Source organism: Oryctolagus cuniculus, chromosome 21, assembly GCF_964237555.1.
Source record: "Oryctolagus cuniculus chromosome 21, mOryCun1.1, whole genome shotgun sequence".
Taxonomy (NCBI): Eukaryota; Metazoa; Chordata; class Mammalia; order Lagomorpha; family Leporidae; genus Oryctolagus; species Oryctolagus cuniculus.
The window spans coordinates 19,129,068-19,144,935 of NC_091452.1; the positions used below are offsets into that span (position 1 = coordinate 19,129,068).

The following is a 15,868-nucleotide window of genomic DNA, read 5'->3' on the forward strand; positions in this document are numbered from 1 at the left end:
CCTGCCCCCTGCCCGGGGCTGCAGCCCGAGCTGCTGGACCTGTACACGGTGAACCTGCACCGCATCGAGAAGGACGTGCAGAGGTGCGACCGCAACTACTGGTACTTCACGCCCGCCAACCTGGAGAAGCTGCGCAACGTCATGTGCAGGTGCCCGGGGGCCGCGGGGAGCCCGGCGGGGACAGGCACCCTGCCCGCCTGGAGGCTGCTTTCAGCCCACGCTGACAGTTGACAACAGCAGCCGCAAACGTTTATTAGGCACTTACTGTATACCAGACTCCGTCCTGAGCATTTGCTATCATCAGCTCACGTAGTCCCCAAACAACCCTGGGAGGTGAACAGTATCCCCTTTCATGGGGAGGCTGCGGAGGCTCAGAGAGGAACCACCCTGCTCCAAACTGCCCAGCTCAGCCGCGGCCGAGCAGGAAGGAGCTCACAGCCATGTGCCGTTGGCTGTAGAATCTGTCCTATTCTGTTCTCTTCCTAAAAAGATATATGTATTTGCTTGAAAGACGAGGCGGGGGGAGGGGGGTGTTACATCTTCTGGTTCATTCCCCAAATGGCCACAGTGACCAGGACTAGGAGGCTGGAACTCCATGCAGTCTCCCATGTGGGTGGCAGGGGCCCAGGTGCTTGGGCCATTACCTGCTGCCTTTCCAGGTGCATTAGCAGGAAGCTGGATTGGAAGCAGAGCAACCAGAACTCAAACTAGCATTCTTTTTTTAAGTTTTATTTTTATTTTTTATTTTTAAAAAGATTTACGTATTTGAAAGAGTTAGAGAAAGGCAGAGGCGGGGTGGGGGTTCTTTCATCTACTGGTTCACTCCCCGATTGGTCACAGTGGCCAGAGCTGCCCCGATCCCAAGCCAGGAGCTTCTTCCTGGTCTCCCATGTGGGTGCAGGGGCCCAAGGACTTGGACCATCTTCTACTGCTTTCCCAGGCCATAGCAGAGAGCTGGATCAGAAGTGGAGCAGTCGAGACTGGAACCAGTGCCCATATGGGATGCCAGCACTGCAGCTGGTGGCTTTACCACTATGCCACAGCAGTGGCCCCCAAACTAGCATCCTGATACGGAGTACAAACTGCGGCTTAACCAGCTGCATCACCATGCTGGCTCCAACCTTTTGTTTTCTTTAATGCAAGATCTAAGGCTACTTATTACTGTTCATTAAAAAATTACTGGCATTTCTTAGAATATGAAAGTAACCCCTGCTTATTAAGAATCTAAACCAGTCTAAGAAATCAGAAATTCATAGCATACAGGAGAAACTTCTCTTTCCAACTCCACACATCAGAGCCACTGACACAGAACTGGTGGCTACTCAGTTTAGTCAGTATCTTCCAGAGCCATATGGAGATCATATTTAATCCAACAGCCGATTGTGTGATATATAATATGTTGCATAATGCAATATGAATATATGTGGTTTTTTGAGATTTATTCATTTGAAAGAGTTACATAGAGGCAGAGAGAGAGAGAGACAGAGAGAGAGAGAGAATCATTCATCCACTGGTTCACTCCCTAAATGGCCACAACAGTAAGGACTGGGCCAGGCCAAAGCCAGGAGCCAGGAGCTTCTTCTAGGTCTCTCACATGGGTGGCAGGGGCCCGGGTACTTGGGCCATCCTCCACTACTTTTCCCAGGCGTTAGCAGGGAGCTGGATTGGACGTGGAGCAGCCAGGACACAAACCAGTGCCCATATGGGATTGCAGCATTGCAGGTGGCGGCTTTACTTGCTACAACCACAATGCCAGCCCCAATGTATTTTTAAAAATGAGCCTGAACTGTAGCAAACTGTGATAAATGTACTGAAAAAAAAAAAAAAAGTCCCAGAGGAGAAGTAAAGGTTGAACTGATGTTTGCATGGTGGTAGCTTGGGGAAAATCATGGAAGGAAGAGATGGTGACCGTCAAGATAGACTTTGACAAAATTAAGAAAAACTGGGGCCAGTGCCGTGGCGCAGTAGCTTAATCCTCCACCTGCGGCACCGGCATCCCATGTGGGCACCAGTTCTAGTCCCGGCTGCTCCTCTTCCAGTCCAGCTCTCTGCTATGGCCTGGGAAAGCGGTAGAAGATGGCCCAAGTCCCTGGGCTCCTGCACCTGCATGGGAGACCTGGAAGAAGCTCCTGGCTCCTGGCTTCAGATCGGTGCAGTTCCAGCCATCGTGGCCATCTGGGGAGTAGACCAACGGAAGGAAGGCCTTTCTCTCTGTCTCGCCCTCTCTCTGTCTGTAACTCTACCTCAAATAAATAAATAAAAATCTTTAATAAAAATTAAGAAAAACTAAAGACACTATTTAACATAGAGTTAAGATCGCATACCTTTGAGTAAGGCCTCCTGGGTCCCAGTATGCTCTGCCCTTACTATCAGGTATATGCCTTTGGACATGTGATCTCTCTCTCGGCCTCAGTCTCCTCATCTATGAAATGGGATGATAATGGAACTTAATTCATATGATTACTTTGAAACCTGAATGATTCAGTGAATGTATCGTGGGCCGAGTATATAGCAAATATAAGTCCTTATTAGTAAGGGACAGATCAGAATTCCAGAGGGAACTGCTAGGGCAGAGGCACAGAGACGTCACCCGTGATGTATTTGTGCCAAGTGAACCCCTCAGTGTGAAGAGAAGACATCCTAAACAGGGACGTGTGAGGCTGTGAAGGGGAGGTGGGGGCGCTGTGCATACCTTCCACCCTAGGAAGGGGCTTGGGCCACATCCCGTCAGGCAGCAGGGGCCTTGGGAAGCTTTCGGAGCCTCGGTGGCGCCTGTGAACTGTATGTTTGGAAGAGCAGCCTGGTGGCTGCACCTCAGATGCCTGAAGGGATAAGACAGGGGCTGGGGATGCAGGCAGGAGGCTGAGAGAGCCGTCTGGTGAGGAGTGGGGGAGCAGATGGGGGGGGCAGGGGGTAGAGGAGGAGAAGGGGGAGGGGGAGGAGGGGGAGCAGATGTGAGAGGAGGGGGAGGAGGAGGATGGGGAGGAGAGGGGAGAAGAGGAGGAAGGGGGAGGAGGGGGCAGATGTGAGAGGAGGAGGGGGAGGGGGAGGAGAGGGAGGAGGAGAAGGGAAGGAGGGGGAGCAGATGTGAGAGGAGGGGGGGAGGGGAGGAGGGGGAGGAGGAGGGGAGGAGGGGGAGCAGATGTGAGAGGAGGAGGAAGAGGGGAGGAGGGGGAGCAGATGTGAGAGGAGGGGGAGGAGGAGGATGGGGAGGAGAGGGGAGAAGAGGAAGGGGGAGGAGGGGGCAGATGTGAGAGGAGGAGGGGGAGGAGAGGGAGGAGGAGAAGGGAAGGAGGGGGAGCAGATGTGAGAGGAGGGGGGAGGGGAGGAGGGGGAGGAGGAGGGGAGGAGGGGGAGCAGATGTGAGAGGAGGAGGAAGAGGGGAGGGGGGGGAGCAGATGTGAGAGGAGGGGGAGGAGGAGGGGAGGAGGGGGAGCAGATGTGAGGAGGAGGGGAGGAGGGGGAGGGGAGGAGGGGAGCAGATGTGAGAGGAGGAGGGGAGGAGGGGGAGGGGAGGAGGGGGAGCAGATGTGAGAGGAGGAGGGGAGAAGGTGAAGCAGATGTGAGAGGAGGAGGGGAGGAGGGGGGAGCAGATGTGAGAGGAGGAGGAAGAGGGGAGGAGGGGAGAGCAGATGTGAGAGGAGGGGGAGGAGGAGGGGAGGAGGGGGAGCAGATGTGAGGAGGAGGGGAGGAGGGGGAGGGGAGAAGGGGAAGCAGATGTGAGAGGAGGGGGAGGAGGAGGGGAGGAGGGGGAGCAGATGTGAGAGGAGGAGGGGAGGAGGGGGAGCAGATGTGAGAGGAGGAGGAGGGGAGGAGGGGGAGCAGATGTGAGAGGAGGAGGGGAGGAGGGGGAGCAGATGTGAGAGGAGGAGGGGAGGAGGGGGAGCAGATGTGAGAGGAGGAGGGGAGGAGGGGGGGAGGAGGGGGAGCAGATGTGAGAGGAGGAGGGGGAGCAGATGTGAGAGGAGGAGGGGAGGAGGGGGAGCAGATGTGAGAGGAGGAGGAGGGGAGGAGGGGGAGGAGGAGGGGAAGGAGGGGGGAGAAGATGTGAAAGGAGGGAGCAGATGAGAGAGGAGGAGGAGGGGAGGAGGGGGAGGAGGAGGGGAGGAGGGGGGAGCAGATGTGAGAGGAGGGAGCAGATGAGAGAGGAGGAGGAGGCGGCGGCGGCAGCATCACTGGGTCCCTTGTTCTCTCATAGCTACATCTGGCAGCACATTGAGATCGGCTACGTCCAGGGCATGTGTGACCTTCTGGCTCCACTGCTGGTCATTCTGGATGACGGTGAGTGTGCAGCCTCCCTTGCATTGCAGGGCAGACGAGTTAACGGGTCAGGACAGGTGCTCAGAACACCTGTCTGTGAACACCCAAGATCCTAGTGAGATCCAAGTCCTCGTGTTGCATAGCGCCCAACACTAGCACCCGGTCAGGCCTTTCTTAGCCACAAACATCAGACAAAGCGGGAATCCTTCCGACTTGTTCTGGAAGCCCAGTCCTCAGGTGAGGATGGTTGCCCGCTTGGTGCCCGACCCCAGTCTCAGACAAAGACATTGCAAGAGAACCACAGACCAGTATCCATCGTGAGTGTACCAGCTCGCTGAAGCCCGCCAGCTGTGAAAAGGTCCGTAACCACGGTGGTTATGCTGCCCCTTTTGCAAAAACCTGACAACTTGACCCTAAAATTGGCATGGAAGTTCAGGGGATTGAGAACCATGAGAATTTTGAAAAAGAAGAAATTGTTGGAAGAGTCACACTTCCTTATTTCAAAACCTACGTCAAAGCTACAGTAATCAAAGCTGAGCAGTACTTCCACAGAGATTGACTTGTTGTAGATCCATGGGCAGACTCGGGGGTCCAGACATTACTGGTCAATTAATTTTTAAATTTGTTAAAAAGGTTTATTTATTTATTGAAAGGCAGAGTTACAGGGGGTGGGGGGGAGAGAAGGAGCGCTTCCTTCCTCTGGTTCACTCCTCAAATGGCCACAATGGCCAGGTCTGATCCAGGCTAAAACTAAGAGCCTGTTGCTCGATCCAGGTCTCCCACATGGGCCATCTTCTGCTACCTTCCCAGGTGCATTAGCAGGGAGCTGGACTGGAAGTAGAACAGCTGGGACTTGAACCAATGTGTGTTATAAGTGGTGGCTGACCCCACTGTCCCACAGTGCAGCCCCTATTTAATTTTTATTTATTATTTTCATTTTATTTGAGAGAGAGATGGAGATTGAGATCTTGATCTTTTAATGCACTGGTTCACTCCTCACCTGCCCACACAATGAGGGCTTGGCCGGGCCAAAGCCAGGAGCCCAGACCTCAGTCTGGGTCTCCCACGTGGTGTCAGGGACTTAACGTACCTGAGCTATCACCCCTGCCTGCCAGGGTGCGTGTTAGCAGGAAGCTGCATCAGAAGCGGAGGAGCCGGGACTTGAACCGGGCACTCTGACACGAGACGCAGGCCTCCCAAGCGGCATCCTGACTGCTGCTCTGCAAATGGGAGTCTTTAGAAAGGAGCCACTGGTATCCCCAGGTCTCCCGAGGTCAGCACCTCTAGAGCCAGACGTGAGATGAAGATTGGGGAGCACCCTGGAGCCGCAGTACGCTGAGCCCCGCTGTCCTGTCCTTCCCCGAGCCTCGCCCGTCACCTGGGCAGCTCTGGTTCTCGGGCCCTGGCCCCGCTCAGGTCCCTGCTGCTTCCACAGAGGCCCTGGCCTTCAGCTGCTTCACGGAGTTGATGAAGAGGATGAACCAGAACTTCCCGCACGGAGGCGCCATGGACACGCACTTCGCCAACATGAGGTCGCTGATCCAGGTAGGAGCTGCCTCTAGTCCTGCTTTGGGTATTTTTGGGAGACAGTAGTACAGCTGAGTGGTTTAAGAATGAGCAGTTTGAAGCCCACCTGGGTTTGGATCCTGATTCTCCTGTTTGCTGCCTGTGTCACTGCAGACATATGCTTTTATTTATTTTGAAAGGCAGAACGAGAAAGAGAGATGGATAGATCGATCTTCCATCTGCTGGCTCAGTCCCCAGATGGCTGAGGCTGGGCCAGGCTGAAACCAGGAGCCAGGAGCTTCATCCCAGTCTCCCATGTGGGTAGCAGAGGCCCAAAGACTCGGGCCATCTTCCACAGCTTTCCCAGGTGCATTAGCAGGGAGCTGGACCAGAGGTGCAGCAGCCAGGACTTGAACCCCAATGCCCATACAGGATGCTGGTGTCCTAGGCAGTGGCTTACCCCACTGTGCCACAACGCCGGCCCTGCTTGAACCTTAGAAACCCTCCTGGATAGTGGTTCCAGCACACTCCGTTCTCACGTCATTAATGCCACACTTCATTCTTGCCAGTGTCTTAGTTCTGACCCATTGTGATTTTATTTGTCCTTAATTAACGATGCGATTGGATAGCTTCTTTTTTTCTTTTCTTTCGCCTCATTTGAGTTACTTGTCCCCTGAATTGCCTGTTCATCTGTTTTGCCCATTGCGTATATACATTTGCCGTAATTAGAGTCATGCACTATGTGCTTTCCCCTTCTTTTTGTAAATCCTGTTTAAGATCTGTTTTTTTCCCCCGCTTAACAGTGTAACAGTGTTGTAGATAATCTTTTGCCTATTTTTTAATAATAATTTTATTGAGATAGAATTCAGATTATATAACATTGACTCTGAACATTGACACATTCAGTGATTTGGCCATGACCAATTTCAGAACATGTTTATTGCCCCCCACAGAAGAAACTCTGCACCCCTTAACAGGCACTCCCCGTGCCCCTCCCTACTCCCCAGCACCTGGACGCCAGCTTCTGTCTGTGGATTTGGCTTCCTTCACTCACAATGTTTCTGAGGCTCATCTGCATCATAGCCTGTATCAAAGCCTGGTTTAATTTTCATTAATGAACAACATTCCATTCTATGGCTGTCCCAGTTGTGCTTGCACTCATGTCCAGTTAGGCATTTGGGTTGTTTCCAGTTGTTGGCTGTTATGAACAGCACCACTGGGTGCATGTGTGTACAGACTTTTTAAAAAAGATTTATTCATTTATTTGAAAGGCAGAGTTACAGAGAGGCAGAGGCAGAGAAAAAGAGAGAGAAAGGTCTTCCATCCGCTGGTTCACTCCCCAAATGGCCACAATGGCCAGAGATGGGCCGTTCTGAAGCCAGGAGCCAGGAGCTTCTTCCGGGTCTCCCACATGGGTGCAGGGGCCAAGCACTTGGGCCATCTTACACTGCTTTCCCAGGTGCACTAGCAGAGAGCTGGATCAGAAATGGAGCAGCTGGGACTCAAACCAGCCCCCATATGGGATGCCGGCATTCCATTAACCTGCTACGCTGCAGCACCGGCCCCAGGGTGCAGACTTCTTCTGTTTTTATTTCTCTTGGGAGATTCTTAGGAGTAGAACCGCTCCACCATGTGACAACTGTGTGTTTAACGCTTCGAGGAACTGCACGACTGTTTTTCCATAGCAGGTGCACCGTTTTGCGTCCTCGGGAGCAGTGAATGAGGTTCCAGCTACTGCACATTCTCACCAACACTTGCTGCTGTCTGTCATTTTGCTCTTAACCTTCCCAGGGTGTGTAAAGAGGTCTCGTGGCTCTGATTTGCATTTCCCTAATGAGTAATGCTCATTGACCCCTGTAGCTCTTCTTTGGAGACTTGTCCGTTCCTGTCCTCTGCCCAGCTTTTGTAACTCGCCCTGGAGCTAAGGGCTCGTGCCGTCTGGCCGTTTACTCAGCTGTCCTCCCCGGCGCGGCTTTCTCCCGGGAGGCTGACGATGGGCCCTCTCGCCCTCTCCTCCCCCGGCAGATCCTGGACTCGGAGCTGTTTGAGCTGATGCACCAGAACGGCGACTACACTCACTTCTACTTCTGTTACCGCTGGTTCCTGCTGGACTTCAAGAGAGGTATGGGCTTCAGCTGGGGCTCGTCCTCCAGCTCCGTGTAGCAGAGCCTCAGGGGAGAGGATACCCCAGGGGTGAGGCTGGGGAGTGTTGGATCAAAGGCAAAAAAGAATGGAACACACCAGGTACTAAGTTGGGGCACCTGCCTCATCTATGCAATATGTACTGGTAGATTTATTTATTTAAAAGGCAGAGCTACAGAGAGAGAGAGAGACAGAGAGAAAGAGAGACACAGAGAGAGAGAGAAACAGGGACAGAGAGAGAGACAGAGAGGGAAAAAAAGAGAGAGAGAGATCTTCCATCTGCTGATTCACTTCCTCAGATGGCTGCAACAGCCAGGGCTGAGCCAAGCTGAAGCCAGAAGCCAGGAGCTTCTTCTAGGTCTCCCATGTGGGTAGCAGGGGCCCAAGCACTTGGACTATCTCCTGCTGCTTTCCCAGGCGCATTAGCAGGAAGCTGGTTTGGAAGTGGAGTAGCTGGAACTTGAACCAGTGACCTCATGGGATACTGGTGTCTCAGGCAGCGGCTTTTCCCACTACCCCGCAACACAAGCCCCTAAGATACCCATTTTAAAGATGAAGAAACTAAGGCTGAGAAGAACTGGACTCAGAGCTAGGAACGACAGAGCCAGGAGTGAGCTGCCTTCCCCACCTCCGACGCCCAGTCCCCTCCCATTCTGTGAAGCTGCCTGTCAGAGACCAGGAGTTCTAATGCTCGTGGGGAAGGGATTATTTGGTGTGTGTTTCACACGTGACTTAGAAGCGATGTGTAACTCAGCACATTGCTGTTGTGTGAATGTGAGATACCCAGCGTGGCTGCAGGTGGTGGTTCAGTGCCGAGCACCAGGCTGAGCCATTTCTACGTACAGGCTCCTTCACTGCTGTCAGCCTCACCCCACCTGCAGGCGGGGAGAGACGGGGGCTCCTGGTGGAGAATAACCAGCCCCGGACCCCTGCTGGTCAGCGATGGAGCGAGGATTTGGACCCAGTGTATTGGACAAAGGAGGATTTGCTTGTAGGTCTCTGCTAGAGACGGCACTCAGCTCTGCCTGTTCCGTGGCCCAGGGGGAGAGCCCCATGTGTGCTAGTGGGGGTGGAGGGAGGGCAAGAATGGAACAGGGGCAGGGCAGGTGCAGGTCCACACATGCTGAGTTCCTGCACCCACAGGTGTCACACCTGGGAGGACATTAGAACTCACTGAGGGGGTAAACTGAGGCTTCTAAGCTCAAATGACAGAGTCTGGGTCCCCTGCCTCCTGGGTTGAGCTCTGGCCACTGCACCCGGCAGGGGCACAAAGCACAGGTGGCCTGGAGTTCTCCCGGAGGCATGGTCGCAAGGGAGGGCAGCAGCGCCAGTCTCGGCCCTGGCTCTCTCCCCACGGGTATGCGTGGCCGTGTCTCGGTAGAACTGGTCTACGATGACGTCTTCTCCGTCTGGGAGACCATCTGGGCAGCCAAGCACGTGTCGTCCGCCCACTATGTGCTGTTCATCGCGCTGGCCCTGGTGGAAGTCTACCGTGACATCATCCTGGAGAACAACATGGACTTCACAGACATCATCAAATTCTTCAACGGTACCCATGCGACCAGGGCTCCATCTCGGGGCGGGGAGGTCCCTTCCTGGGGGATGGAGGATGCTGGTATTGCAGGTAGAGGCTTAACCTGCCGCACCACAATGCCAGCCCCATAGCTTTCCTTCCTTCCTAAAACAAGATGTATTTATTTGAAAGAAGAATTACAGAGAGAGGAAGAGATAGAGAGAGAGAGAGATCTTCCATCTGCTGGTTCACTTCCCCAAATGGCTGCAAATGACTAGGGCTGGGGTTGGGCCAGGAGCTCTATTCTGGTCTCCCATGTGGGTGGCAGGGGCCCAAGTTGAACCTTCTTCCACTGCTTCGCCAGGCACATGAGCTGGATCAAAAGTGGAGCAGTAGGGACTTGAACCCGTGCCCCTCTGGGATGCCAGCGTTGCAGGCTGCAGCTTAACTTGCTGTGCCACAGTGCTGGCCTGGCTTTGCTTTCTTAAAAATCTTCGCAGTCACGCTGGGTTTTAGGCGAAGGGTGGAAGGAGCTGATGGTTTGTCGGCACTTCCTGAACTGTTGGTCTCCATAGTAACCTGTGCAGTGGCCGCTGCTCCCATCCTGCCCTGCAGAGGGGGGCGCTGAGGAAGTACAAGCCTGCTCCACAGTGTCTCCCTGCAGAGCTGTTCTTCAATGGGGGCGGGGGGGGGGCCCTCTTGGGGAGGGACACCGCGGGAGGCTCACGGGGCTTTGCCGTCTACTCTTTCAGAAATGGCCGAGCGGCACAACACCAAGCAAGTGCTCAAGCTGGCCCGGGACCTCGTGTACAAGGTGCAGACGCTGATCGAGAACAAGTGAGGGGCACCTGGCCAGGTGGCGTCCGCCGAGCCACCGCCCACCTGCCTGTCCTTCCGTCACTTTCCCTCCCAGCTGAAGGCAGCTCTGGGAGCAGGAGCGGGGCCCTGGTGTCCGTCTGCGAGCAAGGACTCCTGTGCGGAGAGAAACCACCTGGCTGTGGCTGCCGGCCGGGTGGGGCCGGGGGTGGGGCGGGGGGTGGCCCCTTCAAGTTCAGCCTTACGTTTTCCTGTTTGACCAAAGATGGCCGAGTCTGAGATCTCTCCCAGGTGGGAGTTGGGGGTTCTCGGTGGACGGGGGAAAACCGCTTTGCCCCTGCTCCCCAGAACGGGCTCCTCGTCCCCACCCCCTCCGCCTTTCCCTCCCAGCCCCCCAACTTGGCAGATGACACCTGGGGAGGGAATCTGTTGGGGACCTGGTCCGGGAGCGAAATCCAGGTCCCCCCATGTGCTCAGGGGCCTCTGCCGCCCCTGCCGATGCTCTCAAAGGTAGCTGACCCCTTCTTAGGGCAGGGTCTTTCCGCCCTGGCGTTACTGGTGTTTGGGGTCCAGGAATTCTTTTTGAGGGGGTCTGCCCTCTGCATTGTGGGACGTTGAGCAGCACCCCTGGCCTGGCACCCACTGATGGCGATGCCGCTGGCACCCCCAGATATTGCCACTTGTCCCCACTTGAGAGCCATGGGCGTAGAGAAGGGGCCGCAAGTGGAAGCCCCTCCCCCCTTCTTGCCACCACCCAGGGTCCTGAGACCCCGCCCCCTCCCTGAAGACAGCCAGCTTTACTTAGAGTCCTGTTCTCCCACGTTTCTCCGTCCCCCCCAGGCAGGGTCCACATTGGGCTCCCCTCCCCCGAGGGAGGACCCCACCTCTCCGTCTGCAGAGGCCTGCACAGATGTTGCTGGTGAAAGCCAGTGGGACTTCCTCTAAGTGCCATTGTTCGCTCAGGACCCAAGCGGGGCAGGCAGGTGGGCAGGTGGGCCACGAGAGAAGGTGGAGTGCGTTTGCTTCAGGAAATACCTGTGGCTGAGCTGGGGCCGGGGCCGTGTGTTCATGCACAGGTCCTCAATCCACACGTAGACCCCAGATGAGCGAGGGCACCTGACCGCCTGTCTACCCCGTAGAGCCATCTACCAGCTCTTCCCTTCTGAGGGTGCCCCCGGAATGGGGGGCCCGGGGAGGATGGCAGTGCCCGGCAGTGCCACCTCCAGGTGGCCCGAGAACAGCAGCTAGGATTTGTGGAGTGGGGGAGGAGGGTATGGAAACGCTGGGAGAGGGGCCCCGTTAGCCCTGCCAGGACAGGGAGTGGTCCTTCCCCTGTGCTGCAACCTGAGTGGGGGAGGGGAGCGGAGGCACCCCCTGCTGGCCCCTGCTGTGACCCCCTCCCCCAGCAGGAGGCGAGGATGGCGACAAGGCAGCTGCTGTCACAGCCCCATCCCTGCACCCGCTCCCTCAGCGTCCCAGGTAGGGGAGGATGTGCACAAGGCCCCCCAGAGAAGAGTTTATTTTGCTGCTCAGCTGTTCCCCGCTCCAGAGAATGTTATTTTAGCAAACCCCGGGGCCCAGCCCGCCCGGCTGGTGTTTATTTTTCTAACAGACTGGTGGCCAGGTCCAGTAGGCCGTCCCCTCTGCCTCCTCTCGGGGCGTTCCCGAGGGCGCCCATGGTCGTGACTGCCGTGAGCCGTGTTGATGCCGCTGGCTGTGTCACTCAGACCCCCGTCCGTCCCGTGTGTCTCCGTGTCCCGGATTCCAGTGCGTGGGAGTCTGTCTGTGGAGTGCTCTCTCGTGGTCAGTGTTGCCCACGTGGCTTGTGTTTCCTGAAGAGTTGTGTCTAAATACAGAGAAAATATATATGAACAGAGAACTACACGGATCGGCTGCATTTATTGTTCGGAGATTTTTTTTTCCCTTTTGTAATTTGAAAGAAAGAGATGTTTGCTTCTAAGACTGTGTCTCCCCCAACCCCTCACCCCTTCGCCAGGGGGATCAGAGTCTCAGAGCTGCCTGGCTTTGCTCCAGAATGTTCCAGGCCAGTGTCACCCCCCCACCCTGTTGGTCAGCTTTATAACAAACCTCCCAAAATATGGTGCTGTAAAAATAGCCATTGGTACTGTGGGCCAACAGTCTGGGTGTTTTTTTTTTTTTTTTTTTAATTATTTATTTAAAAGACAGAATGACATGGAGACAGGGGACAGAGAGAGAGAACTTCAATCTGCTGGTTCACTCCCTAAATGGCCACAGCAGCTGGAGCTGGGGACAGGCCAAAACCAGGTGCCTGGAACTCTATCCAGGTCTCCCACATGGATGGCGGGGCCCCAAGGACCTGGGCCATTCTCCGCTGCTTTTCCCAGGTGCATTAGCAGGGAGCTGGATCAGAAGTGGAGCAGCCAGGACCCAACCTGTATGGAATGCCGGTGTCAAAGGTGTCGCTTAACTAGCTGCACCAGGACGCCAGGCCTGAGAGTCTGGTGTGTACGAGGAAGGACAGAGCAGCCTTGGAGCTGATGGCCAAGGCCATGGGCACTTGAGGAACCCCTCTGCTGGCAAAGCGTTTGGGAGGCTTTACCCTGCCCATTCCACGGTGGCCGACAGCCAGTGAACTCCTGTCTTTCATCTTCTTTCTTCCTTTCTTCCCCTTCTCTTCTCTCCCAGGCCTGGGGTCCCAGTAGCCCAGGGGCGGAGGGAGGTGAGAGTAGTTTGGTGGGGGGGGGGGCATGATTTCGATTTCTTTCCTTCTCTTCAGGTGCACACAGGTGTGACACTGTGGACCCATCAGCCAGTAAGTCCTGTCCTCTCATTGCATGAGGGCATCTCCCAGATTTAAGGCGCTTGTCAGCCACTTTTGACCATATCTGTGGACTGCCCACACTGTTGTATCTTTAACAGTTTTCTTCAAATCAGTTCACTTTGTCAGCTTCAGACATGGAAAGCCAGAGGCATTTGCATAAACAGAGCAAAATGGGATTATTTTACCAAGATACTATTTCTTACCCCAGGCCTAAGCCCGGTGCCTGCTCTCTCTGGGTTTGCGAGGAAGAGATACAGGGTGGGCATCTGGCCTGGCGGTCAGGACACCCACATCCTGTGTCGGAGCATCTGGGTTCGAGTCCCAGCTCAGCGCCTCATTCTGGCTTCCTGCTCATGCACACCTTGGTAGGCAGCAGCCAGCGCTGGCCCAGATAGTTGGGTCCCTGCCACACACGTGGGAGACTGGGGTGGTGCTCCCGGCTGCTGGCTTTGGCCCGGCCCAGCCTCAGCTGTTGCCGGCATCTGGGGGAATGAATCAGCAGCTGGAGGCTCGCTCTCTCTGCCTACCTTTCTCTTGCTGTCTCTCGGCCCCAGTGAGGGAAACATCCACACTGACTCAGCAGTTTGCACCAGATTCTGCTGAGTCATGACAGGGCTGGCAGATGGCTGTAGTTTTGGCTTGCAAGCTGCCGAGCACGGTGAGGACAGGACAGGCACAGACTCTGGAAAGATGCAGTCTCAAATCTGCTGAGATGCCATTGCGCCCATCAGCTGCTCAGTCCACTGGCAGAGTTCCAAGGGGCCTGTCGCTCCCCCATTCGCGGAGGAATGACACTAGACCCTGCGCTGTTCTTTTGTCTGCTCGGTCCTTCCCGGGTTGGCTGCCGACCCTTCCACCTCCGTGGAAGGGCGGTTCCCCCTGCCACTTTCCCCACTTCCGCGGGGGAGCGGCACACCGCCGGCCGGCTCTCTCGGGGGCTGCTCAGGTGTTCCTTCAGATAGATGTTCCCTGGTGCCTGTTGTCTCTCTCCTCCTTTATAGTCCTCTTCCGCCAATCCCAACTCTGCTACCCACACGCCGAGCACGCTGCTCTCCTCCAATCAGGAGCAGGATCAGCTCCTGCAGCTTATCAGTCTGATGAGGCAGCTGTGTAGAGGTTGTTTGGTCTCTTTCTCTCAGCGCCATATTGTGGGAGAGCAGATGCATAGAATAAATCTTAATTCCAGTAACTTAGCCTAGTCTCAGTTGCTCCCCACAGGGCTACCGGACCGCGCACCTCCCGGGGCACTTCCCATGGCATTAGGATGCAGTGCAGGAATACACCGGGCCCCTCCTGGCTGGCTTTTCTCGGTGTCTGGGCAGAGTGATGTCCAGGGCTCCTTGTGCATGAGGGACACCTGCTTTTTTTTTTAAAGATTTATTTATTTGAAAGGCAGAGTTTGGGGCCGGCGCTGTAGTGCAGCTGGTTAAAGCCCTGGCCTGAAGTGCCAGCATCCCATATGAGTGCCGGTTCTAGACCCTGCTGCTCCTCTTCTGATCCAGCTCTCTGCTATGGCCTGGGAAAGCAGTAGTAGATGGCCCAAGTCCTTGAGCCCCTGCACCCACGTGGGAGACCCAGAAGAAGCTCCTGGCTCCTGGCTTTGGGTTGTGCAGCTCTGGCCATTGCAGCCATCTGGGGAGTGGACCAGCGGATGGAAGACTTCTGCTGCTTTCCCAGGCCACAGCAGAGAGCTGGATCAGAAGTGGAGCAGCCGGGACTAGAATCGGCGCCATATGGGATGCCAGTGGAGGTTTAACCTAGCACACCACAGCCACAGCGCCGGCCCCCACCTGCTGTTGTGACTCGGAGCGGCTGATCCAGAGCTGCCCCTCTCCTCTCTCTCTGAGTGGTCTTGCGTTCTGGGCTAGAGAACTGCTCCCTTGGGTCTTGGTGGGAGGGGCTCTGAGACACGGTTAAGGAACGTGGGAGCCATCGTGAGGTTAGGGTGGAGAGCAGGGGCATGTCCCGAGCACAAGAGGGTGACGCAGGGCCCGAGTGTGGGCTGCTCCGGGGTGGCCTTCTCTTCCTGCTTCATGTCCTGGGGTCTGCCTGGGGGACCCTCCGCCCCACACTGATGGACCTGCATCGCAGGGCTTCTGATCCAGGCTGTGTGAACACCAGCAGTGGTTTCTTGGGCTTTCGACGGCTCCATTCTATTACTTAGGAAAAAAAAAATGCTGTTAGGTTGTCCCTGTTGTTCTTTCTGCCTTCTTGGCGATCTGTATATTTTCAGGATAATGGAATCACTCCTAGGACATTTATGAATATTCTTGGGTGAGCATTGGAAGCCAAATGAGTTTGATTTAAGGTGAGCTGTGAGGATGGGGACAGAGAGCAAATCGAAGTATTTATTTGCCTCTGCTGTCGTCTGCAAGACCCGGGTTTAAATCTTACTATAGTTAACTGGCTATGCAGCCTTCAGCGAGTGACTTTATCCCTCTGAGCCTCAATTTTCACTCCTGTGAAATGGGGATAGTAAAACCTCCTTGAAAGAGAGCTGGTTAAGATGCCCGCCTTCCACATCAGAGTGCCTGGGTTTGAGTCCCTGCTCTGCTCCTGATTCCAGCTTCCTGCTACGGCCGACCCTGGCAGGCAGCAGGTGATGGTTCTAGTGTCTGGGTCCCTGCCACCAGTGTGGGACTCACCTCCCGGCTTCCAGCTCAGTCCTGCACACTGTAGGCATGTGGGGAGTGAACCAACAGGTGGGCGCTCCTTACCATTGTCTCTCGGCCTCTCAGGTGAATTTTTAAAAGAGAGAGTAAGCTGGCCATCAAATGTTTTGTCTGGGCCGGTGCTGCGGCTCACTAGGCTAATCCTCCACCTAGCGG

General features: G+C 55.4%; 1 protein-coding gene across 5 annotated transcripts in view; it reads left to right on the forward strand.

Annotated features, from left to right (window-relative positions):
* The window catches only part of SGSM1 (small G protein signaling modulator 1), a 96,128-nt gene extending 84,007 nt beyond the window's left edge, over positions 1–12,121 (forward strand). For all 5 annotated transcript variants that reach the window (XM_051835484.2, XM_051835482.2, XM_051835486.2 and 2 more), the window contains 6 exons: positions 25–149; positions 4,199–4,281; positions 5,696–5,805; positions 7,792–7,888; positions 9,290–9,457; positions 10,174–12,121. In XM_051835484.2, coding sequence (XP_051691444.2) covers positions 25–149; positions 4,199–4,281; positions 5,696–5,805; positions 7,792–7,888; positions 9,290–9,457; positions 10,174–10,262 — 672 coding nt within the window. In that variant the 3' untranslated portion in view covers positions 10,263–12,121. The remainder of the gene's footprint in view (positions 1–24; positions 150–4,198; positions 4,282–5,695; positions 5,806–7,791; positions 7,889–9,289; positions 9,458–10,173) is intronic.
* Positions 12,122–15,868: the final 3,747 nt, after the last annotated feature.